Source organism: Amia ocellicauda, chromosome 7, assembly GCF_036373705.1.
Source record: "Amia ocellicauda isolate fAmiCal2 chromosome 7, fAmiCal2.hap1, whole genome shotgun sequence".
NCBI classification, from domain to species: Eukaryota; Metazoa; Chordata; class Actinopteri; order Amiiformes; family Amiidae; genus Amia; species Amia ocellicauda.
In genome coordinates this window covers 7,280,926-7,306,895 of record NC_089856.1, presented here as the reverse complement: position 1 = coordinate 7,306,895, position 25,970 = coordinate 7,280,926, and the positions used below count along the sequence as shown (strand labels likewise).

Sequence of the window (25,970 nt, the reverse complement as noted above, 5' to 3'; positions counted from 1 at the left end):
TCATTGGAATGTGCTAGGGAGTGAGTAATAGCAGCCAGCACTAATTCAGAGGCCTATGATTGAATGGACAATTGAAGGCAAAACTGTTAAAACTGCATTATTTTCTCAATGAGAACCATTTTCATTAGAATAATTGTTAGTGTTGTAGCTGAAGATATTCACACCCTGAATTTCAATGTTATTCAGTGATTGTGTTAGTTTAATAAATATTGTACATTAAAGGAAATCTACCATGGTAACCAAACATTAAGGGGTTATGCATCTTCTCTTGTTCCAGGTCGATTCTTTCATATAAGCAACTTTTAAAACTTTAAAATGTAGAACTTACAAAATAATGGTGGATGTCTAAACCCAGTCTGTATGTTCCGTCAGTATTTCAGGCTGTGTTGCGTCATATCGTCCTGGATATCAGAAAAAACTACAAATCAATGGATTTGTCTTTTAATCCATGGCAAATGGATTTCTCATTTTCAAGTCAACTGAGTGTTACTGTTTCTTATTTCATATTCTTACTTTGTGATAGTTATAGTTTCCACAGACAACATGCAGTGTAGCTGTGTCCACAGCTGTGGGACAAACGATGAAGACAGAGTTATTTTTTTCTCCATCCCAACAACACATAGATGAATGTATAGTGGTAAGTGTTTGGACAAGTAAACAATCTGTCATTTAAGAAGGGAAAACATGTGGAATCTGCAGCCATCACTTTCATCTCAATAAACTAAACATAACTCAAATTCTACCATAAACGGAATCATGCCACTCACCTCACACTGGTTTGTAATTTTGTGATCAAGTGTGATTTTCACAATCGAGTGTCTTTGCAATGTGATTGTAACTTGTGTTTTGTATAACAGGAGTCTTAAAAAAACAGCCTGAAGTTACTGCACCATCTACAAAAAATCATAATTAGCATAATTATGGCCAATCGATATTATTGCTGTAGAATCATACAGAGCTGTAAACACGCACATATACATATATACATATATATATATATATATATATATATATAAACAGTAACACTCAATAATAATGACTCCTGTTGTTGCGGAGATTACAGATCTGGTGAGATTGTAGTTTTCCTTCTATCCAAGACGTTATGACTGGAATGCTGAGTCTTTCTTCAAAAAGAGTCACTAAGATTGGATAACAGTTCACTTCCGATATCTTTCCATTACAGATATAAATGAATGTAACATGATTCCATCAGTCTGTGGTTCCAATGCAAGCTGCATAAATCAAATTGGCGGCTATCGATGTGAGTGTCATGAAGGATTCAACAACTCTGGAAACAGCACCGGACATTGCTCAGGTGAGACTTTGCTGAGAATATTTGTGGATACTGGCATATTTCTCCAAAAGTGTTGCACAACTGGAACTTACAGTACCCATGTTTAATATATACAGTACTACACAAGTATACTAGTGAAAGTGTGATTTGTGCTCTTGTGTTTATTTGGATACAAACTATTGCAGGGAATGGCCAGGTACCTTACCTTGCAATAAATTCTCAAATATATATATATATATATATATATATATATATATATATATATATATATATATATATATTTCATGTTAATTTGACATCACAACATTTCTAAATATCTTTTGGAAAAAAATGATGGTACCCTTCTTATGGTTGTGTGCAATTGCTAACAAAAACAAGAAAAAAACAATATGGAATGGGGTACTGTTGTAGTCATCAACGGGTCAAACTTCTACCTATTAAATTGTAATCTCAATTAGGGGGCAATAAGGCCATTGTGAGTGCTGTGTGATAGAACGCCAATGAAGAGTGTATGTGTGTGACAACACCAACTGGTTATGTGAAAAGGAAGCACTGCCCGAGGGGGAGGGGTTTCTACGCACTTATGTAGAAACACGATCGAGAAACTTCACTCTATCAAAGCTGCCATTGGCCCCTGCGCTTGTCACTCAGAACAGGTCCCTTCCCACTTCCTGTTCTTTGAAACATGATGTCAGTGCAGGTTCATCCTCTTTTACTGGGAGCGGGACTCCAGCGCAACCTTGCAACCCTTGGGCAGTGCTTCCTTTTTCAGGAGCGAGGACCAAGGTCCCAGTGGACTTGTAGGCCATGGTAATGGTGTGCACAATCCAATGCTTTGAAAGAGTCTGGTCCTGTATCCGCCCTCCATAAGACAAACAATTGGTCTGAGCACCGAATGTCCTTAGTGCATTCCAAATAGCACCTGAGGGCCCGCACAGGGCATAGCAGGTGAAGCCGAATCTCTTGCTCTGAAGCAAAGGGAAGAGGATGAAAAGCCATCAAGTCAATGGGTCTGTTGATATGAAATGGATACAGCACTTTTGGGAGGAATGCAGGGTTAGGCTTTAGCGTGACCTTGCAGCAATCTACCGCAAAATGGACACAAGATGGGTGTACAGACGGGGTGTGTAACTCACTCACAGGTTTTGCAGAGGTGATTGCCAGGAAAACACAGTCTTAAGTGACACTAGCTTCAGCTCAGCTGAGTTCAGTGGCTCAAATGGGGCTTGGAAAAGGTTGTCCAGCACTACATCAAGGTGCCATGCGGGGCAGTGAAGGGGTGCAAGGAAGCCACAGCCGTCGGGTTCCCTTTACATACTGCACAGCCAAGAAATTATCCAGACATGACATGCGGAGATGGCCGCCAGATACACTTTGAGCGTGGACAGGGACTTGCCCTGGTCCAACAGCTTTGTAGAAATTGTAATATGACCCCAATGGGGCAATGAATTGGATCTTGACCGCCGTCTCTTGCCAACTAAATAGTGGTTACTACCACGTCTGACAGACCCCAAGCAATCAAACGCTCCTGCTCAGGGGCCAGGCCCAGAGCTGGAGGAGGCCCGGGTTGGGGTGCCAAAGCGTGTCCTGCACCTGAGACAAGTCTGCTCTCAATGGGAGCTAACAAGGCTCTCCTTGAAGGAGGACGATCACTTCTGCAAACCATATTCTGCGAGGCCACCATGGGGCTATCAGCAGAACTGTTGCTTGCTCTCTCCTGACCTTCTCCAGGACCAACGGGAGAAGGGGGATTGGTGGGAATGCGTAAAGGAAACAGGGTGGCCATATGTGGGCTAGCGTGTCGACCCCTAGTGTCCCCGAGCGGTCTTGGATGGAGAACCATAGTGGGCAGAGCATGGACTCTTCCAAGACAAAGAGATCCACTTCCACCCTGCCGAACCGGTGTGGAAGAAAAAACATCTTCAATCAGGTTGGAACGTTAGTTGCAAAGCCTTTAATACACGCAGCGTGGAGAGGAACAGTGAATCAAGAAGATCCCAAAGTCGCTCTGCCTTCATTTAAGAGTCAGAGGCTTTTATACACAAAAAACAAATATCTGGTTACAATCACAAAGTCATTACTATATTATCTTAGAGAGTTAGCTAAGCAGAATATATCATTATAAGACAGAGTTCATAGGTCAACACATGGATTTGGGAGCAGGCACTTCAATCATACTGTTTGACATTGTCTCCAAGATTCTCATCGTAAATAACAAACAGAAAACAAGCTACCTTCTGGCCTGTCCTTCTGGCTTGACCTTATCTTTCTTAAGTATACAAGAGAGTAGAATAGATATGAGGGAAAGAATTCTAACTTTCCTTCCACACCGGCTCCACAATTTCTGTACCATAAGCGGATGGAGGCGCCACTCCGAAACCAGGGGGGGGGCCTCCCTGAGAGAGCGTGCTAGACAGTACAGTCTGCATGATCGGAGACGACCTTGCCTATTGATAGAGGCAACCACCTTAGGTGTAGGCCCGTAGGCTTAACCACACCGTATGTGCCGGGGTTTCCAGGGACACCGGGTGAAGCGTGGTCCAGGGTCCAAGTGGGGCCGAGGGTAGTAGACCACCAGCTGTACCGGGATCTAAAACCGAGGCCTGCACACACGGACGAGGAGGCTTAGCACCACCTACAACAAGTCATAATGATCATAATTATGGCCAATCGAGATTACAGATCTGGTGAGATTGTAGTTTTCCTGCTATCGAAGAAGTCATGACTGGAATGCTGAGTCTTTCTTCAAAAGGAGTCACTAAGATTGGATAACAGTTCACTTCAGATATCTTTCCATTACAGATATAAATGAGTGTAACATGATTCCATTAGTCTGTGGTTCCAATGCAAGCTGCAAGAATGAAATTGGCCGCTATCGATGTGAGTGTCATGAAGGATTCAGCAACTCTGGAAACAGCACCGGACATTGCTCAGGTGAGACTTTGCTGAGAATATTTTTGGATACTGGCATATTTCTCCAAAAGTGTTGTACAACTGGAACTTACAGTACCCATGTTTAATATATACAGTACTACACAAGTATACTAGTGAAAGTGTGATTTGTGTTTATTTAGATACACACTATTGCAGGGAATGGCCAGGTACCTTACCTTGCAGTAGATTCTCAAAAAGTATCTATATATATTTCATCGTAATTTGACATCACAGCATTTCTAAATGTCTTTTATAAATAAAATAAGGTACCCTTCTTATGGATGTGAGCAATTGCTAACAAAAACTAGAAAAAAACAATATGGAAAGGGGTACTGATGTAGTTGTCAAAGGAACAAACTTCTACCTATTAAATTGTAATCTCAATTAGGGGACAATAAGGCCACTTTGAGTGCTGTGTGATAGAAAGCAAATGAAGAGTGTATGTGTGTGATGTCACCAACCACGAGTCCCTCTATTGCAGTATGACACAATGTGATTTTCTTGTTTATTTATAATTCTCAAACTTAATGTGTGATGAAAAGTGATTCATGCATTTCACTGCACTATAGTAAATTAACTTTTACGTTGTATTCTGTGTTGAGACATGCTTTGTGATGGTGTTCCACTATATACAATTAAGCATGAGTTATCTTATTTGAATGAGGATGAAAGATTCTCATCGTCCAAAATTTAAAGGGATATGTTCCAAAAACATATTTATTATGGAATCAGGGAAAAATATAACCTATATATTTATAATATCAGAATGTTCTTGGTGCCTCACTTTATTCAGAGGTAGACATCCCATTAGCAGACTGGAGCTCACATTCTCTCTACACCACAGGTACGTGTCCATTTTAGGACATCCTCACGCATCCGTCATCCTCTAGTCAAGTATCAAGCATCACCCACTCAAGTCTCCAGTATCAGGATCGTTTGTCAGCCCACCCTCAGTCAATCATGACTTCTCTTCCTCAGGCCTCCTCCACACAAATCATGCTTCAGGTCTCTTCCTTAAGCCTCACTGCTGTTTTATTTATTCATGTATTAATTTATTTTATTTATAGTACAAAATCACTAACCCCCCTCTGATTAAATTAACATTTACTTATCACTAAAGAATGGGCCATAGTGATGTGGTTTGGTCACTGCACACCTGTGTGGGAGACCTGGGTTTGAATCCTGTCCCTGATGCAATATATAATTTTTTAAATTTCTTAATTAGTAGAAACACATCTTTATGCAATTAAACATACTGTGTTCATTTAACAACCTTGTTATTTGTTTAAATTACTGTAATTATATTCCTTTAAATATGTTTTAGAATACTTGATGGAAATCCAACACTGTCCTTTAAACTTTAAAGACAAATACTAATTGCAGATTTGGATTTTGGATTTCCAGTAATTTACAGTAATTGCTCATTTATCCTAGGTATTGCTCTATTTTAAATAGAAAGTGTTGTCAGTACTGATGGTTAAACACTGACTGAAACTTTCTCACCCTTCTATTATTAAATGCAACCAGTTGATAATAATTTTAAATATAATTTAAACTTGACTCGTTATGTCAAGGTGGCAACCCTAAAAATAGAAGTATATTGAAAAAAATAACATTTGTTGGTGTAATTGTGTAAAGAAACATAAAATATGAATTCAGCCACGTAGTGTAAATCTTTTACAATCTAGGATGTAAACCTTATAAATTGCTTAAGTCACTTATGCATACAATACCAGTAAAAAATTTTAGAAGCTTTTTTCCAGTTTTTATTGAAATGTATGCAGTTTAATGTCTCGGTGCACTCTGAAATTAAAGCATAGATAATCAATTGGAGATAAAAAATAAATTATGGAATCGTTTTGTTTTAAAAAATGTATCCCCTTAAGCTGACAAAGGGGTTTTCATACCCCTGAAATGCAGAGTTGGGGGATACTTGGTCTGAGTAGGAATACAAAATCTCAGACAATACTGACAATTATGACATATTCTGCAACCAGGAGTTTGTATTGTAGGAATACAGTGTAACTTCTATGCTCAGGAGCTGTGAGTAACACTGCCAAATAATGCTTAAGAGGGTATAGTAACACAGTATATAACTCTGAAATGTACATTATTTTTCAGTTTTTGGTAACCTAGCCTTTTTTTATACTCTGGCAGTTTACTGGAAAATTGAGGTGTTCTTAAATGTATGTTGATATATAATGTTATTTCTTTTAAATGTGCAATTACTATTTGCCTTTAAAGGATAGTGTTGGATTTCCATCACATATTCTTAAATATATTTAAATTAATAATCATTACAGTAATTTAAACAAATCAGGGGGTGATGAGTGATTTCATACCATGAATAAAATAAATCAAGCAATAAATAAATAAAACGGCAGTGAGGCATAAAGAGGAGACCTAAGGCATGATGCATGAGAAGGAGACGTGAGGAGTAGCAGTCACGATTGACTGAGAGAGGGGTGAGTAACAATCCTGATACCGGAGACTTGAGCGGGTGATGCTTGATATAAGAACATAGGAAATTCCTCAAACAAGAGGAGGCCATCCGACCCATCGTGCTCGTTTGGTGTCCATTAATAACAGACTATTTTCAAATGTTCCCAAATTTTCAGTGTCAGCCACATTGCTGGTTAGTTGTTCCAGATTGTGACGACTCTCTGTGTGAAGAAGTGTCTCCTGTTTTCTGTCTTGAATGCCTTGAAGCCCAATTTCCATTTGTGTCCCGGGTGCGAGTGTCCCTGCTGATCTGGAAAAGCTCCTCTGGTTTGATGTGGTCGATGCCTTTCATGATTTTGAAGACTTAAATCAAATCCCCACGTAGTCTCCTCTGTTCCAAGGTGAAAAGGTTCAGTTCCCTCAGTCTCTCAGTAGGACATTCCCTTCAGACCTGGAATAAGTCTGGTTGACTATCTCCAAGAACATGGTTTTCATTAAGATTCTCCTCTATTTTCTGTCTAATAATTTTTTCCAACATTTTACAAGTGATCAGGTGAGACTGTCTGTAATTTCCTGGCTCAGTTTTGTCCCCTTTCTTGTGGATTGGTCTGACATTTGCTGTCTTCCAGTCATTTGGCACATCCCCTGTTCTAAGTGTCATTTGGAATATTTTAGTTAGTGGCCTATAAAACATTACCCTAATTTCTTTAAGTACTGTTGGAAATATCCCATCTGTCCCAGGTGATTTGTTTGTTTTTAATTTTGGTAGTCCCGTCTTCCTCATTTATCCTAGTCTCTCTTAGGATTTCACTGGACTGATTGTTAACCTGTGGCAAATTATCATTTTTTTATTTTGTAAAAAACATTTTGTAAAAGATGTCTTCATTTAATACCCCTTGGATACCAGTATTTACTGATTGTTTTTTCCAGATCCAGATATCACAAACTACACCACACGTCTTAATAAGGTAGGTGCAAAGTAGATGGATGGGTCTTCCATGTCTTCCGTGTCTGCACAGATTGTTTGTAAACTTTCTTATGTTCTTATGATCAATACCACTTACAACTGCTACATACAGTATGACACTGATACAAAATGTACATCCTACTATTTGGACACACAAAATGTTGTTTGAGCTGTGTAGGTAACAGCTTCTGAAGCTCTTTGGGGTCATGAACTGCAGTGGCTAGGGGGTTCTGTAGCCTTTTATAGTATGGATATATAGAGATATTTTAAATTAGGCATAGGCAACTGACAATCTGCAGGCATGATCTGGCCTGTTAATACATTTTTCATGACCGATCTATATTTAAAATGATCTATTCCATGAAAAACAAAGCTGTTGTTATGTAATTATGACATATTGTTACATGTCTAAAAGCGTAACGTTGGGTTATGGATGCAACTTTGTTGATCTGATAGAGAGCACAGTTCCTCTCAACTAGGAATCAGTTGAATCCTTATAGAAAAAGTTCACTGCATACAGGCTGCACTCCTGGCAACGTGTCAGTTCTCGTGAGGCAAAGAAATTTGCGCCTGCTCTGCCAAACCGAGCCAAAATACATTCCACCACCTGAGATTGAAGCCACCATCCGGATGGCAGGGGACCACTCAAGGATAGGATGTGTGGCCAGGCCAGCAAGCCAGCATCATCAACACCTGCAACCTCCACACCTTGGACCCTGGCAATCTGCTTTAACACTCCCACATCCACAGACCATTGGGGGGGGTTCTGCTGCTGTAGAGCCTGTCTTGCTCCCCTGAATCCACCTCTTCATCCAATGCCTCCAAATAAATGGTATCTGGGGCCCACTATGGGGAAGAAGGACTCCCCAAGCTCTCTTGTTCTGGCAACCGTGAATATGTGGACTGACATGGCAGTGTAATGGGCATCAGTACTGATGACAATGTATCTGTAGGGACATCGGGGGCAACAGATCAGCATAATCAGAAATTATCGGGTGGATAAGTGGATGCCGCATACATGGACTTTGAGCTGCACACTTAAGTGCAATGGATTGTGTCAGGGTTCATGCCTGAAGAGATTATTCACCCCAGAGCAGGAAATTCTTACCTTTCTGAAAAAAACACTACAGAATTCAAAAATGTTTCAAGATAAGTTGGAAGATTCCAGTTTTCTTTGTGATTTTGGCTTTTTGACTAACACTTCCCAACATATAAAATGTTTGAATATGCTAGTGCATGGCAGGTGTATTGAAACTGTCTGCAACCTAGTAGCACATGTGGGTGACTTTAAAACTAAGTTGGAATGGTTCAAGAACCATTGCTGTTGTATTTGGATCTTGCTCACTTCACAGCTTGTCTTCAACAAACACATCTCGTGATGTTTAATGACCCAATTGCTGTTGTAAGTGAACAGCCTCCTGAACCACAATTAGAACAGTGTGAACTACAGGCTGACGGCTTCTTGGTGGCAAAGAATAATTAATGAGTCATTCAGTTTAGGAAATTGCTCCCAGAATGCTGTTTCCCAGAGACTGGACACTGAAGTTGCGTTCTATGTTTGGTAGCAATTGCATTTGTGAGAGTAAGTTCTCAACTAAATTTGAAATGAAAAGAAAGAAACTGACAATGACGTATGCATGTTGACAAGACTTGTGCACAAACAAGATCACCTCCAAATTTCACACAAAATGACTAAGGATGTCATTCTTTATATTACTGTTCTACTGTGGATAATTTGGAAAGTCCCTGCTTCTCTGGACTGTGAAAAAGGTAATCCTCATATGCCAATATTGTGTAAAACAGGTTTTATTTTAGTTTTAAAATGTTAATGCATGGTTACTGGTGCATGCATATGTGTGGACTGTATAGAAAGTTGCCAATTTCTGTTTTAAAATGAAGTTTTAAAATAAACAATTAAAGTATGAGGTAATCCTGGTAGTTTATAGTCCCAGTTTCTGATTCAGTAGGGCAATTATTGTTCTTTTAATCTCAGTTGTGTTTTCACACCTTAGTTGTCAGTACATCTGAAAATAATACATTTCTGATTTATTTTTAATAATGCTTTTAGTAAGCCACATTGTAATTTAGATAAATCTCAAATCCAGGAGAGAGAACCGTTAAATAGTTTCAGATGTATCTGAACCATTTGGAGACATTTAGATTAACTGAATTTATAAATGTTTTTAAATAATTTTCATGGATCTAATTCGATTAGAGAGATCATAAGAACATAAGAAAGTTTACAAACGAGAGGAGGCCATTTGACCCATTGTGCTCATTTGGTCGTTACTTAGATATCTTCAAATTTTCAAAAATATACCTAAATGGTATTTTAAGGTATGTAAATCTTATATATCAATCATTCATGATCTCCCAAATACATTTTTAGCATTTAAAAAATGTTGGGAATATCTCAGTTTTGAGAGATCACCAATTAATTTGGATAATTCAAGAACTACTGTATGTTTTAAAGAATTTGTAAAGGCCAAGACAAAATCTGCATGATGCACAGCTCCATAAACGACTCCAGTTGGATTCACAATTTTACCAAAGAATTCTTTAACAATAAGCTGCTTTTATATCAACAGTCTACATTATTGACATTTATAGGTAAATAGGTAGGTTAACTACAGTAGATTGTTGCTTGAAGGAGAACCATTGCAGTTTCTTTTCTCATGTGTTGATAGGTGTGTAGGAGTAAAGTGTGTGTGTTGTGTTTTGTTCAATTGTACCTTGTTAGTATCTATTAATACATAACATTCACCAACACCATATTTGCTGTCAAAAGAGAGTATTATATAATTTAAGAGAATCATTTCAGAAAATTTACTTATACACTCCTACCAGTACACACACAAATATAAACCAATCATTTTACAAACATCAGCTTTATCACTTTAATGTTTAAACCATTCCCATACAATGTGCTTATTTGTTGTGGTTGTTGATTATTATTATTGTTTTAATTACAGATCAAACAACAGTCTTTGTCAGACATAAAGAACAATCAAACACAGGTCAGAATTATTTTTTTTCATATTTTAATTTAAAGCCATGCTTTTGACATTGAGATATTTAGCTCAGTGTTAAGTAATAGTTTTTCATTTCCCATTTCCCAGTACAATGTTTAAGTACACTTTGAGATTGCTGCAACCTCTGCAAATACATTTGAATTTTTGGAGCACATTTATAATAATGTTGATGGCTTTTTTAATACCATGTCATAAAAGGGATATTGTTTGCCAAGATCTGTCTCAATGGTATTGATATTTGATTTGTTTTTCTTCATGCAGAGCCATAGCGACAATACTGTCCTGATTGTCCATCTTGGATTTATGAGAATAAATATTCAGCAAATTTAAATGTTGAAAAAGTCTGGCTATTTTAAATTCTTCTTTTGCTAATTGTTGTTTTGTAACTTGTATTTTTTCATTTGTATTCTTCAGAATGATAACCAGTTTTTCATAATAATTATATAATTCCAATTTATATACATTCCAATTTATATCATTACAATTATATAAATCAAAGAAAATATGTTTGACTGCAACCACCATGTAAAGTCCTAAAGCAATAGACTACTTTAGCTCAGTGGATATTATTGAATTATGTTTCCATGTTGTTTCCAGAAAGCTGCTGATGGTCTAGGCAACATTTTGAATGAGATTACTGCTTCTAATAAGTCCGCCGGGCAGAAGTCAGAATTAGGGGGACTTTACCTGCATGCTGTTGAGGACGTGCTGTTGGCTCTGCCTGGGAGCTCTGAGAAGCTGGTGAAGAGAAATCAGAGTACAGCCAACCTAGGTATGGAGAAAAATCTGCTTAGCAAAACATTTTCTAATTACTTTTAATAGGGGGTCAATACTACAGAAATGGGAAGCCATGAAATTTAAATCATTAGCAAATTTTTTTGCAGACAGCAGATATAATAAGGGGTCTGATTTTCATGTTTTACCCAATTTAACCAGATTCCTAGCCCTCACCCAACACAAATATTGGGACCCAGGTATCCCCAAATCTTAGAAAGCTGTTAGTGAATACACATATGCACACTGGTTTATGATGTTTCAATACAGAAGCAAAATACATAGTCTGCAATGACATCACCACACATCCAATTACAACGCAGAGAATAACAGCGAATTCCATTTAGAGTAAATGCCATAACTGTGCTGACTACTTCAGAGCAGACAAAATCAGCACGTCTCGTACAGCGCGGTGCTTGACATATAGGCCTACAGCGTAGTGCCAAAACCAATAACTATTAACAGCACCTGTCCTAAAGAGATCATCCCCGTCACAAAGCATTAACCCTGTTTAGAACCAACTTTATTTACTCTATTAGTAATAATCATTATAACAATAATATTACATTCCTGTTCAGATTATTTCAATAGATGCATTTTTTTTAATAGCAGTTGCTCTTGACCTGCCTGTTGTACTGCATAATAGAGGGGTATAGCTGGGAAACTCACTGTCCACATCAACCAGGGAGTTGGAGCAAGTACAATAAAAACATTATTTTTACAGAGAGTGTTTGCATACATTACATAACCCTTAGTCTGTTTTCTCTTCATCATTAAAGGCATCATTTCCATTCACTGTTTCAATAATTGCAATTTTTCTTTACATTTACATGCGACCACATTACGTATATATGCAATGTCCACCTCCTGACTACAGGCGGGCTGTCCAGGTTCAGGTAGCTGCCACCACCTCTCAGTTAGGTCTAGGTATAATTAAGGTGGTGGCAGCAACATGCACCCTCTACCTAGATGGCCTCGCCTGTAGTCAGGAGGCGGACGTTACACTGGTGGGATTTTATATTTGATTTATTTGTGGTTTTATTTAAAAGAAACATGGAGGTTAAGAGTTATGTATATTCGTTTAACAATAATGTTTTTATTTTACTTGCTTCAACTCTACCATCCTTTCTGAGGGACAGCATTCTTTCAATGTCATGTGACAACTTTTTTGGTATTTATATACTGCACATCTTAAATATATGACTGCACTGATTTTCAGATGTCAGTGTTTTATCAACTCCTAAAAAATAATAAAAAAGCAAAACAGTGCTGTTTAAAAATCATATACATGTTATTATATAGCTATACAGTATATATGCTATATACAAAGCACAATGCCCTACTTATGTTTTCTTTTTTCTCAATGTTACAGTAATATAACTATATAACCATTGTCCTGTTTTAGTCCATTTAATCAGATGTATACCCTCTAAATGGTAATTGGCTTGCGGGTTAAATCTGAAAACTCCCAGAATCAGTGGAAAACATGCTCAGCTGTTGGATTCAAATGCTTGTTTCCTCTGTTAGTTTACTGTTATGCAACTTTTATTATTTTTTATTCATGTAACATTCAACTTAATATGCAAGACTCCCCAAAAATGTGCTGAACATTTCTTAGTTCCTTATTTTCAAAAATGTAAGACATTTCCTTTATTCCTTTATGACTAAACCACGTCCCCTTTTCTATCAGGAGCGGTTTTGAGGGGGGGCCTTGACAGCAAGCTTGGCCCACCCGTGGCCCCCTAACACTCCCCTACTCCTGCACCGAGGAGAAATTGATGGCCCCCCTAATATTACAATTGGCCCCAGCCAGGCACCCCCCCTGAAATGGTCTAGAACCGCCACTGTTTTCTATCACTCATTTGAAAAATGTTTATTTTTAGATCTGCAGTGGTTGCAGATACCCCCCAATTACACTGTGGAACAGAACATTGAATCTCTACAGATAAGTGGAAATACTCTGGAGATAAATCTCACCAGCATTGTGAAGGACAACCCACAAGGTAAATGTTAATGTATATGTATGTTAATGAATTCAGTTTCTAAATGTTTTAACCCTCCAAGTCTGGTCTTTTGTTCCTAAACAGTTTGTACCCACTATCACTACTACCATCTGGTGTTACCTAAGTGTATATACACCGATCAGCCATAACATTATGACCACTGACAGGTGAAGTAAATAACACTGATTATCTCGTTATCATGGCACCTGTCAATGGGTGGGATATATTAGGCATCAAGTGAACATTTTGTCCTCAAAGTTGATGTGTTAGAAGTTGGAAAAATGAGCAAGCGTAAGGTTCTGAGCGACTTTGACAAGGGCCAAATTGTGATGGCTAGACGACTGGGTCAGAGCATCTCCAAAACTGCAGCTCTTGTGGGGTGTTCCTGGTCTGCAGTGGTCAGTACCTATCAAAAGTGGTCCAAGGAAGGAAAAGCGGTGAACCGGCGACAGGGTCATGGGCGGCCAAGGCTCATTGATGCATGTGGGGCGCGAAGGCTGGCCCGTGTGGTCTGGCCTGGTCTGATGAATCACGAGTTCAAGGTGTTGACTTGGCCTCCAAATTCTCCAGATCTCAATCCAATCGAGCATCTGTGGGATGTGCTGGACAAACAAGTCCGATCCATGGAGGCCCCACCTCGCAACTTACAGAACTTAATGGATCTGCTGTTAACGTCTTGGTGTCAGATACCACAGCACACCTTCAGAGGTCTAGTGGAGTCCATGCCTTGACGGGTCAGGGCTGTTTTGGTGGCAAAAGGGGGACCTACACAATATTAGGCAGGTGGTCATAATGTTATGACTGATTGGTGTATATATCCTACAACATGGTAGTAGTTATCTACATTATAACATGTAGTAACAGTATTTATGGTATTTAAGGAATTGCAGCAGTAAATCAACACCAGGGGCTTCCTCATGGGGGCACAACATGTTGTAAATACCACTAAAGGAACTACAAACTGTAGATGTATACATAATGTAGATAAAATGCATAAATGCATAAAATGAAGGAACACAGCACATAAGGCTACAGTTTTACTATACTAAAATCACTATTAATTAAAAAATAGACAAAGACTTTTGTACAGTATATTGTTAGCAGTATTTTGAAGCAATGAATCACTTTAAACCAGTAAATATTATTTAAATTGGCATTTGTATAAAGGCTATAATATATAATACAAGCAAAACACAATCATATTATACCAACCAAGCCCAAGGCCATTACAAAGTTTAAAACAATAATTGATTTAAAACAAAATCAATCAAAAATCAAATTATGATTAGATAATGATAAACTGTGATCCAAGCTCAATAAGATCACAAACCAGGTGCAAATCATAGCTATGAGGAAAATCCTGCCCTCTGAATCATTTGCTTCATAGAAGATTCATGTAGCCATATTACTTGAACTTTTCATGCTCCATAGTGCCACTTCCTGATTGATCTGTGTCATTATTTGTTTTCTATTTCCTGCAATGCAATTCGATATAATTTTTCCCAATGTACTTGAAGTCAGAGTAAAGACACATTCTTTTTCACTTTTGGTTATGCAAAATCAAATAACTTTCTTTAATGTTATATCTGGGCATATGAAATTAAAACAAATATAGTTTTATCAAATAGACAGTTAAAATTGAAATATTATATTACAGCACAGCATCTGCTTCAGTATGCATTGAGCATGCCCCTCTATGTATATGCTTTTACACTTTATCGTGGATAATTACATACACTATGTACTTAATTGTATATATTTACAGTATGTGCGTGTAATTATTAGAACAAAGTCTCAAAGTCTCTTTTCTATTTTAGTTTAGGTTTATTGCAAACTGAGACAGCATCACATTATGAAAACATATCAGCTGGAATTTAAAATCAAGGAAAGCCAATTAGAAAAATAATGTATTACACATTATTAAATACATTATTGCCCTTTGATAGTTATTTTGATAAAACATTCAATTATGTGTCTGCCACACCGTGGTGTATATATGTAAAGATGTATTTTATTTTCTGTATTGAGGTCCAATTATGTATTTCTTACTTATTTTTATACACTCACCTAAAGGATTATTAGGAACACCTGTTCAATTTCTCATTAATGCAATTATCTAATCAACCAATCACATGGCAGTTGCTTCAATGCATTTAGGGGTGTGGTCCTGATCAAGACAATCTCCTGAACTCCAAACTGAATGTCTGAATGGGAAAGAAAGGTGATTTAAGCAATTTTGAGCGTGGCATGGTTGTTGGTGCCAGATGGGCCGGTCTGAGTATTTCACAATCTGCTCTGTTACTGGGATTTTCACTCACAACCATTTCTAGGGTTTACAAAGAATGGTGTGAAAAGGGAAAAACATCCAGTATGCGGCAGTCCTGTGGGCGAAAATGCCTTGTTGATGCTAGAGGTCAGAGGAGAATGGGCCGACTGATTCAAGCTGATAGAAGAGCAACTTTGACTGAAATAACCACTCGTTACAACCGAGGTATGCAGCAAAGCATTTGTGAAGCCACAACACGTACAACCTTGAGGCGGATGGGCTACAACAGCAGAAGACCCCACCGGGTACCACTCATCTCCACTACAAATAGGAAAAAGAGGCTACAATTTGCACAAGCTCACCAAAATTGGACAGTTGAAGACTGGAAAAATGTTGCCTGGTCTGATGAGTCTCGATTTCTGTTGAGACATTCAGATGGTGGAGTCAGAATTTGGCGTAAACAGAATGAGAACATGGATCCATCATGCCTTGTTACCACTGTGCAGGCTGGTGGTGGTGGTGTAATGGTGTGGGGGATATTTTCTTGGCATACTTTAGGCCCCTTAGTGCCAATTGGGCATCGTTTAAATGCCACGGCCTACCTGAGCATTGTTTCTGACCATGTCCATCCCTTTATGACCACCATGTACCCATCCTCTGATGGCTACTTCCAGCAGGATAATGCACCATGTCACAAAGGTTGAATCATTTCAAATTGGTTTCTTGAACATGACAATGAGTTCACTGTACTAAACTGGCCCCCACAGTCACCAGATCTCAACCCAATAGAGCATCTTTGGGATGTGGTGGAACGGGAGCTTCGTGCCCTGGATGTGCATCCCACAAATCTCCATCAACTGCAAGATGCTATCCTATCAATATGGGCCAACATTTCTAAAGAATGCTTTCAGCACCTTGTTGAATCAATGCCACGTAGAATTAAGGCAGTTCTGAAGGCGAAAGGGGGTCAAACACAGTATTAGTATGGTGTTCCTAATAATCCTTTAGGTGAGTGTATATACGCACTGATTACATTTTTCCACAAATAAAAAATACATTTTATTTCTTGGCAGACGCCATTTAAATAAAAAGTATATAAACTACAATGTACAGAAAAAAAAAGAACAAAAACAAACAATTTGAATGTTTGTAGAATTTGAATGTTTGTAGAAACACATGAATATATGTAGAACAATACATATATATGGGTGAAAGAGAAAGCCATTTAGAAATCATAGAAAATAATATAACTTTTCTTAGCAGACACCCTTATCCAGGGCGACTTACAATTGTTACAATATATTACTTTAAAAAAATATATACACTACCAGTCAAAAGTTTTAGAACACCCCCATTTTTTCAGTTTTTATTTAAATTTAAGCAGTCCAGTGAATAACCTGAAATGGTACAAAGGTAAGCGGTAAACTGCCAGAGGTTTTAAAAAAAAGGGTTAGGTTACCAAAAACATAAAATAAATGTACATTTCAGAGTTATATACTGTGTTACTACACCCTCTTAAGCATTATTTGGCAGTGTTACTCACAGCTCCTGAGCATTGAAGTTACACTGTATTCCTACAATACACATATCGTTTGAAAGCTTATTCTCTTGGCTATGGCACGATATCTTCAAATATTTTGAGATATCTCTAAATCATTTAAAGATATCTTTAAATGATATAGATATATCTGCAAACCATTTAGAGATATCTAAATAAGGTGTTTTTGAATGATATCTCATCTTGTATGTAATTTTATTATTATTTGTATATATTGTTTGCTTTTTAATTTTGAATCTGAAAGACATAGACAACACATTTCCTTAAATCTGTTATATATGTTATATTAGATTCAACATCATTTGGAGAATGATGGTCAAAGCATATTCTGTAACAAAGTTATTTTTCTTCCTCTAAATTCAGCTGTATAACCACTGTGAATAATTCCAATGCAAAAACCTGATTGTGTTAATTTTCAACACCGTAATTATTAAGGTTTACTTCAGTTTCTATTTGAAGCTCTTTCAGCTCTTTTCCAAGAGAAGTCAATTGTATTTTCCATTTACTGCCATGTTGCATTTTTTAATTAAAAAAATGGAAGCAGGTTTGAGAGATAAGAAGTGCTTTTTAAAGGATTGTTTGTTGTAATGTGTTTTCTATATATATTATATTTATAGGGGGAACAACAGTTGGATTTGCCTCTTACACTGGTTTGGAATCTGTGTTAAGTGCAAAATTCCTTCAGAACTCTCAAAACAATGCATCTCCCCGAATGAACTCACAGATAGTAACTGTGGTCATCGGCCAAAAGAAGAATCAGAACCTTTCTCAGCCTATTCATATAACTTTCAAGCACAATCAAGTAAGTTGAACTGCAGAAGACCATGGTCATGTAGATTTTATGGGTATTTTTGCAGAGTTGCTAGCTTAGTGTTGAGCTGGTATGACAAGAAAACACACAAGAAAGCTTTATGAGAAATCAACAGCACAGCCAATACAAAGAGCTTCATATTAATATATGCAATGCAGTGGGGAGTGGCGGGGATGACTCTTTGAAAAGGCATGGTCTTGGGGGCCAACACAAACAAGTTAGGGATATAGTGCAAATGGAAGTGTTTTTTTATTATGTACAGATTAGAATATACAAAACAAAAATGTAAATAAAACCTTTGAAGCATGACTGTATATCTTCAGGGCCCTCTCTATCATATACAAAACACAATACAAACTAAACTAAACATCCCACATCAGAATTAGAAAACACAATCATTGTCCAAAAGCAAAGGTTAATTTATCAGCATTGGTCTTCTCTTTGGGTTCTGCTCCATGATACAGGTATTCAAAAAATTTCTCCCAAAATATCACAATTTCCTTATCTTCCTGCAGTCATATTGAAAAATGAGACTGTAAGCCAGTCACCACACTCTGATTAATGCAAGACTTGGCATGACCTTATTCTAAAACTCACCATGAAAAAAAAGCTGAATAGATTTCAAACAGATGAACAGGACCACAACAAACTTATCCTTCTTCCATATTAAGATTGATTGTAAATTAAATATAGAAGATGTTTACATATTGGCTTACTTATTGGAATTTGCAAAAGTAATCCAAATTAGGTTTCTGGTTTATCATATTTATCACATTACAGACTATTTTATAAAGAAGGTAATTCGTACTCTGCAATGGAATACTTTCTATTTTATTATCATTGACATTCATTTTCATATTTTTTATGTATTTTTTCTGCTTCACAGCAAAATGAATACACACTAATGCATTTTCATTGTTCAGTGAAACTGTAGTGCTTTATTTTCACAGGCAAATTCATAAAACCAGGACATGATAACCTGATTATTGGGTGTCACCCTTATGCATTCTGAATATGTAATTTTCCACTCCCTGCTTGACTTGTAAAATAAATGTATTGTATTTTAAATGTGAGAGGACTCACATGACTCAGTGGTTATGTTGATGATCATTTTCAGATCAAAGGTGAAAGAGAAACTGTTCAGTGTGTCTACTGGAATCATCAAGGAAATGACAGCTCCTGGTCCACAGAGGGCTGCAAAGAAGTTCATTCCAATACAACACACACTGTCTGCAGCCTTACCCACCTCAGCAGCTTTGCTTTAATCATGGCAACTGATGAATCACAGGTATGTCAGGTATATACATTATGGAGTTATCTATCCATCCATTTTCTACACCGCTTGTCCTGGTGAGGGTCATAGTGGCAGCATACTAAGCAGGGCAGACCAGACCTCCCTTTCCCCAGCAACAGATTCCAGCTCCTCCTGTGGATTTCCCAGGCTTTCCCAAGCCAGCCGGTAGATATAATCCCTCCAGCATGCCCTGGGTCATCCTCGGGGTCTCCGCCCAGTGGGGCGTGCCCGATATAGCTTCACAGGCAGCCTCCCGGGGGCCATACTTACCAGATGCCCGAACCACCTAACTGGCTCCTCTCGATCCGGAGAAGTAGCGACTCTACTCTGAGGCTCTCCCGGATTACTGAGCTCCTCACCCTATCCCAAAGGGTGAGTCCAGCAACCCTGCGGAGAAAACTAATTTCCGCCGATTGCACCCGCGATCTCGTCCTTTCGGTTATTACCCAATGCTCTTGACCATAGGTGAGGATGGGGAGGTAGATTGATGTGTAACTGCGTGCCTTCTCCGAGGACTAAGCTCCCGCTTTACCACAACGGACCGATACAGTGCCCACAATACTGCAGATGCTGCAGCGATCCACCTGTCAATCTCACGCTCCCCCTTTTCATCACTTGTGAACAAAACCCAGAAGTACTTAAACTCCTTCACTAAGGGCAACTGCTCCCCCCTAACCTGGAGAGGGCAATCCACTCTTTTCCGAGAGAGCCATGGCCACAGACTTGGAGGTGCTGATTCTCATCCCAACCACTTCACACTCGACAGCAAAATTCTCAAGTGCATGTCGGAGATCACAGTCGGATGGGGCAAGAAGCACAACTTCATCTGCAAACAGCAGCAATGCCACCTTCAAGCCCCCAAACTGGATACTCTCCCTACCTCGGCTGCACCTTGATATCCTTTCCATGAAAATCATAAACAGGAGTGGAGACAAGACGCACCTTTGAACGTTTTCAACTTAACACCGAGAATATGGACACAGCTCTTGCTTTGGGAATAAAAGGACCGGATGGGAGCATAAGCTGCCCCGGCACCCCATACTCCCTCAACACCGCCCACAAGACATCCCAAGGAACATGGTCTAATGCCTTCTCCAAGTCCACAAAGCACATCTAGACTGGATTAGGATACTCCCATGCCCCCTCAAATATCTATGAAAGGACAAAGAGCAGGTCCGTTGTTCCACAGCCCGGACAGAATCCACATTTTTCCACCTGAATCAGAGGTTCAACTATCAGATGAAGTCTCCTCTCCAGCACTCTGGTATAGGCTTAACCAGGGAGGCTGAAGTGTGTGATCCCTCTGTAGTTGGAACACACCCTCTGGTCCCCTTTCTTGATGATGGGGACCACCACCCCTCTTTGCCAATCCAAAGGAACTGTACCCGCCTTCCACACAACATTGAAGAGGCGCGTTAGCCAAGTCACCCCAACACTGTCCAGCGCTTTCAACAACTCCAGATGTTACCCCTGCTGCTTTACCACCACGGAGGCCCTCAGCCGCCGCAGCAACCTAAGCTACAGCAATAGATCCGATCTCGCCGGAGCTATCCAGCACTGCCTCCCACAAGGAGGACATGTCCCCCGGGTTGAGGAGTTCCTCAAAGTACTTAAAGAAATGATGGAAATTATTTATAGGCCGTTAAGTCAAATATTCCAAATGACACTTAGAACAGGGGATGTGCCAACTGACTGGAAGACAGCAAATGTCATACCAATCCACAAGAAAGGGGACAAAACTGAGCCAGGAAATTACAGACCAATCAGTCTCACCTGCATCACTTGTAAAATTTTTGAAAAAATGATTAGACAGAAAATTGAGGAGCATCTTAATGAAAACCATATTCTTGGAGATAGTCAACATGGGTTTAGATGAAGCAGATCATGTCTTACTAATTTATTAGAATTTTTGGAACATGCAACTGCAGCTGTAGATCACGTGAAAGCATATGATATGATATACTTAGATTTTCAAAAAGATTTTGATAAGGTTCCACACCAAAGACAGATCCTCAAATTGGAAGCTGTAGGCATTCAGGGTAATGCAAGTAAATGGATTATGAACTGGTTGATGTATAGGAAACCGAGGGTGTCGATTAGAGGAGTTGCTTCTAACTGGATTGAGGTTGTTAGTGGAGTTCCACAGGGATCAGTACTAGGGCCTTTGCTTTTTCTAATCTATATTCATGATCTGGACTCTGGGAGTTAACAAATTTGTCAATTTGCCGATGATACTAAAATAGGTGGCTCAGCAGATACAATCTTGGCAGCACAGGCTATTCAAAGGGACTTAGATAACATTTAGCTGGCAGATTAAATTCAATGTGGACAAGTGCAAGGTAATACATGCAGGTAACAAAAATGTCCACTATTATTACACTATGGGAGGTGCAGATCTAGATGATTTAATGCATGAGAAAGACCTAGGAGTGTATGTGGACTCCTCACTTTCTCCATCCAAACAATGTGGGGAAGCAATAAAAAAGGCAAACAGAATGCTAGGGTATATTGTCAAAAGTGTAGAATTTAAAACAAGGGAAGTGATGTTAAGACTGTACAATGCGCTAGTTAGAGCTCATCTGGATACTGTGTGCAGTTCTGGGCTCCACACTTCAAGAAGGATATCGCTGCTCTAGGGGCAGTTCAAAGGAGAGCAACCAGACTTATTCCAGGTCTGAAGGGAATGTCCTACTGAGAGACTGAGGGAACTGAACCTTTTCACCCTGGAACAGAGGAGACTACGTGGGGACTTGATCCAAGTCTTCAAAATCATGAAAGGCATCGACCACATCAAACCAGAGGAGCTTTTCCAGATCAGCAGGGACACATGCACCCGGGGACACAAATGGAAATTGGGCTGCAAGGCATTCAAAACAGAAAACAGGAGACGCTTCTTTACACAGAGAGTAGTCACAATCTGGAACAAACTCCCCAGCGATGTGGTAGATGCTGAAAATTTGGGAACATTTAAAATTAGACTGGTTAGGAATCCTTGGATCACTTAGTTATTAATGGACACCAAACGAGCACAATGGGTCAAATGGCCTCCTCTCTTTTGTAAACTTTGTTTTTTTGTTCTAAGTGTTCCTTCCAACTCTTAACAATCTCCCCAGTAGTGTACAGTGTTTCTTCCCAACCCTTGCTGAGAACAACATGGGTGCCATCTTGCTGTCCCCTCCTAAGGTAGCAAATGGTTTGCCAGAACAACTTTGAAGCCATCAAATAGTCATTTCCCATGGCCTCTCCAAACTCCTCCCATACCTGAGCTTATTGCTGCAGCCATCGTGGCCACCCGGTACCTCTCAATCGAATCCGGAGACCTATACTTGAGCATCGCTCGGAAGGCCTCCTTCTTCGACTTCACAGCTTCCCTCACCGCCGGTGTCCACCAGCGGGTCCTAGGGTTGCCACCTTGACAGACACCAACCACCTTCATGCCACAGTTTGTTGTGGCCACCTCCACAACTGAGGTCTTGAACAAGGTCCATTCAGACTCAATGTTCTTTACCTCACTCGCGATACAGGATACATTTTTATGGAGTTATTATTTTTACAAAACACAGGGACAGAGGCATCAACTATAAATATATGTGCTGTCCTGCCCCTTGAAGAATGTGGAGGATACAAAATTAAAACATTAATACATACAGACATGTATTTAATTAGTGAATTAATTCAAACATTTTGGCACAAATTGTCCTTCATTCATGACTGACAGTAAATATTGTAATATTTTGGAGATTTTTGTTATGAGTATTCAGAAATGTAGAGCAATGATATCAATGGCAGGGCAATAAAAACATATGGCCTTTTCAGAGTCTTATTCTCATTCTCAACAACTTTGGGATGAATTAGAATGACAAATCAAGAAGCACCAGCAGAGAGCAACAGTCAAAAAGGCCAAAGGAGGGCCTACACCCTATTAAATACATTGTGAACAGCTGTCATTTGAATTTGTGTGTTTTTGGAATGCTTGTGTATAACATTGTATATTATAAAGGTTTAAGAAAAATATGAAACACTGCTCTTCTGCAAACATTATTATTATTTTTTTTCTAAACAAAGTTTTTTTCCTTCTCTGATTGCTTACCTGTTGTTTTCCACAGATCGAGGATGATTACACCCTGGAAATGATCACCTACATATTTTTGAGCATAGCCCTCATTTGTCTCTGCCTCGCAATCCTTACATTTGTATTGTGCGTTTCAGTCCATAAAGGAAATACTGCCCTTCACTTGCATTTGAGCCTTTGTCTCTTTATGGCGAACCTTCTCTTTTTAGTTGGAGTTGGAGTATCTAAAACAGAAAACAAGGCAAGTGACATCTTTATGATATAATCAATATGTTAAGGAAACACATCTGCATTAACCATTCAAGATTTACTGATTTTTACAGGATTCAAATATATTTTAATAGTTTCTGTGTTGTAAATTACTGAACAGAATGCTGCCAGAAACGTTTTCTGAATGCAGTTTTAATGGCATTTATATCAGCTTTACATTCTCAGAAATATTATATAAATTATTTTTAAGTATACTTTAGATATGAAACAATTGAATTTTAGAACATAAGAACATACGAAAGTTTACAAACGAGAGGGGGCCATTAGACCCATTGTGCTTGTTTGCTGTCCATTAAATTCTAAGTGATCCAAGGATCCTATCCAGTCTATTTTTAAAAGTTCCCTCAGTCTCTCAGTAGGACATTCCCTTCAGACCTGGAATAAGTCTGGTTGCTCTCCTCTGAACTGCCTCTAGAGCAGCGATTTCCTTCTTGAAGTGTGGAGCCCAGAACTGCACACAGTATCCAGATGAGCTCTAACTAGCGCATTGTACAGTCTTAACATCACTTCCCTTGTTTTAAATTCTACACTTTTGACAATATACCCTAGCATTCTGTTTGCCTTTTTTATTGCTTCCCCACATTGTTTGGATGTAGAAAGTGAGGAGTCCACATAGACTCCTAGATCTTTCTCATGTGTTACTTCTAGATCTGCACCTCCCATAGTGTAATTCTATTGGACATTTTTGTTACCTGCATGTATTACCTTGCACTTGTCCACATTGAATTTCATTTGCCAGGTGTCGGCCCACAACTGAATATTATCTAAGTCCCTTTGAATAGCCTGTTCTAAGTTTGCTAACTTTCCCAGAGTCCAGATCATTAATATAGATTAGAAAAAGCAAAGGCCCTAGTACTGATCCCTGTGGAACTCCACTAACAACCTCACTCCAGTTAGAAGCAACTCCTGTAATCGACACCCTCTGTTTCCTATACATCAACCAGTTCATAATCCATCTACTTGCATTACCCTGAATGCCTACAGCTTCCAATTTGAGGATCAGTCTTTGGTGTGGAACCTTATCAAAAGCTTTTTGGAAATCTAAGTATATCATATCATATGCTTTCACCTGATCTACAGCTGCAGCTGCATGTTCAAAAATTTGTAATAAATTAGTAAGACATGATCTGCCTCATCTAAACCCATGTTGACTATCTCCAAGAATATGGTTTTCATTAAGATGCTCCTCAATTTTCTGTCTAATATTTTTTTCCAACATTTTACAAGTAATGCAGGTGAGACTGATTGGTCTGTAATTTCCTGGCTCAGTTTTGTCCCCTTTCTTGTGGATTGGTATGATATTTGCTGTCTTCCAGTCATTTGGCACATCCCCTGTTCTAAGTGTCATTTGGAATATTTGAGTTAGTGGCCTATAAATAATTTCCCTCATTTCTTTAAATACTGTTGGAAATATCCCATCTGGCCCATGTGATTTGTTGGTTTTTAATTCTGCTAGTCCCTTTAGTACCTCCTCCTCATTTATCCTGATCTCTCTTAGGATTTGACTGGACTGATTGTCAACCTGTGGCATGTCATGTGTTTTTTCTTTTGTAAAAACCTCTGTGAAATACTCATTTAGAACATTTGCCACTTCTTGTTCGTTTTCCAAGATACCTCAATTTTTGCCCTTTATCTGTTTCACTTCCTCCTTTATTGACTGCTTGCTGTTGTAATATTGAAAAAAGCTCTTTGCATTAGTTTTAGCTCCAAGAGCTATGTTTCTTTCTATTTCCTTCTTTGCTTTCCTGATCCCTTTCTTAAAATCTTTTTACAGCTCAACATATTCTATGTATTTTGTTTCATCTCCATCCCTTTTGTATACGCTATTCAACATTTTCTTCCTCTTTATATTTATTTGCATACCTCTATTAAACCATTTTGGTCCTCAATTTGCTAAGTTTTGATACAAATTGCTCCTGAGTCTCAAGTAGTATATTCTTAAAATATACCCATCCATTTTCAACTGACTCTGTATCCAGTGTGCTCCAGTCTACCTCTTCTTAGTGCTGCCTCATACCTTTAAGGTTTGGTTTTCTAAAATTGTAGAACATTGTTTTAGACTTGGACCTTGTTTTTTGAAAGAATGCCTCAAAGCTAACCATATTGTGATCACAATGTGCCATTGGTTCTCTAACTAGTGTCCCCCTGACTCTATCTTGGTCATTTGAAAATATCAAGTCAATGCATGCACTCTCCCTGATTGGTTCCCTGACAAATTGAGATAGAAAGCAGTCATTTACCATCTCAACCATT

At 38.7% G+C, this 25,970-nt stretch overlaps 1 protein-coding gene across 1 annotated transcript in view; it reads left to right on the top strand.

Moving 5' to 3' along the window:
- The window catches only part of LOC136752648 (adhesion G protein-coupled receptor E2-like), a 55,578-nt gene extending 31,851 nt beyond the window's left edge, over positions 1–23,727 (top strand). The window contains exons 13-21 of the mRNA XM_066708137.1: positions 1,184–1,315; positions 4,097–4,228; positions 7,601–7,638; positions 10,610–10,654; positions 11,267–11,441; positions 13,327–13,446; positions 17,888–18,072; positions 19,199–19,369; positions 23,482–23,727. Of these exons, the coding sequence (XP_066564234.1) occupies positions 1,184–1,315; positions 4,097–4,228; positions 7,601–7,638; positions 10,610–10,654; positions 11,267–11,441; positions 13,327–13,446; positions 17,888–18,072; positions 19,199–19,369; positions 23,482–23,712 (1,229 nt within the window). The 3' untranslated portion in view covers positions 23,713–23,727. The remainder of the gene's footprint in view (positions 1–1,183; positions 1,316–4,096; positions 4,229–7,600; positions 7,639–10,609; positions 10,655–11,266; positions 11,442–13,326; positions 13,447–17,887; positions 18,073–19,198; positions 19,370–23,481) is intronic.
- The last annotated feature ends 2,243 nt before the right edge of the window (positions 23,728–25,970 follow it).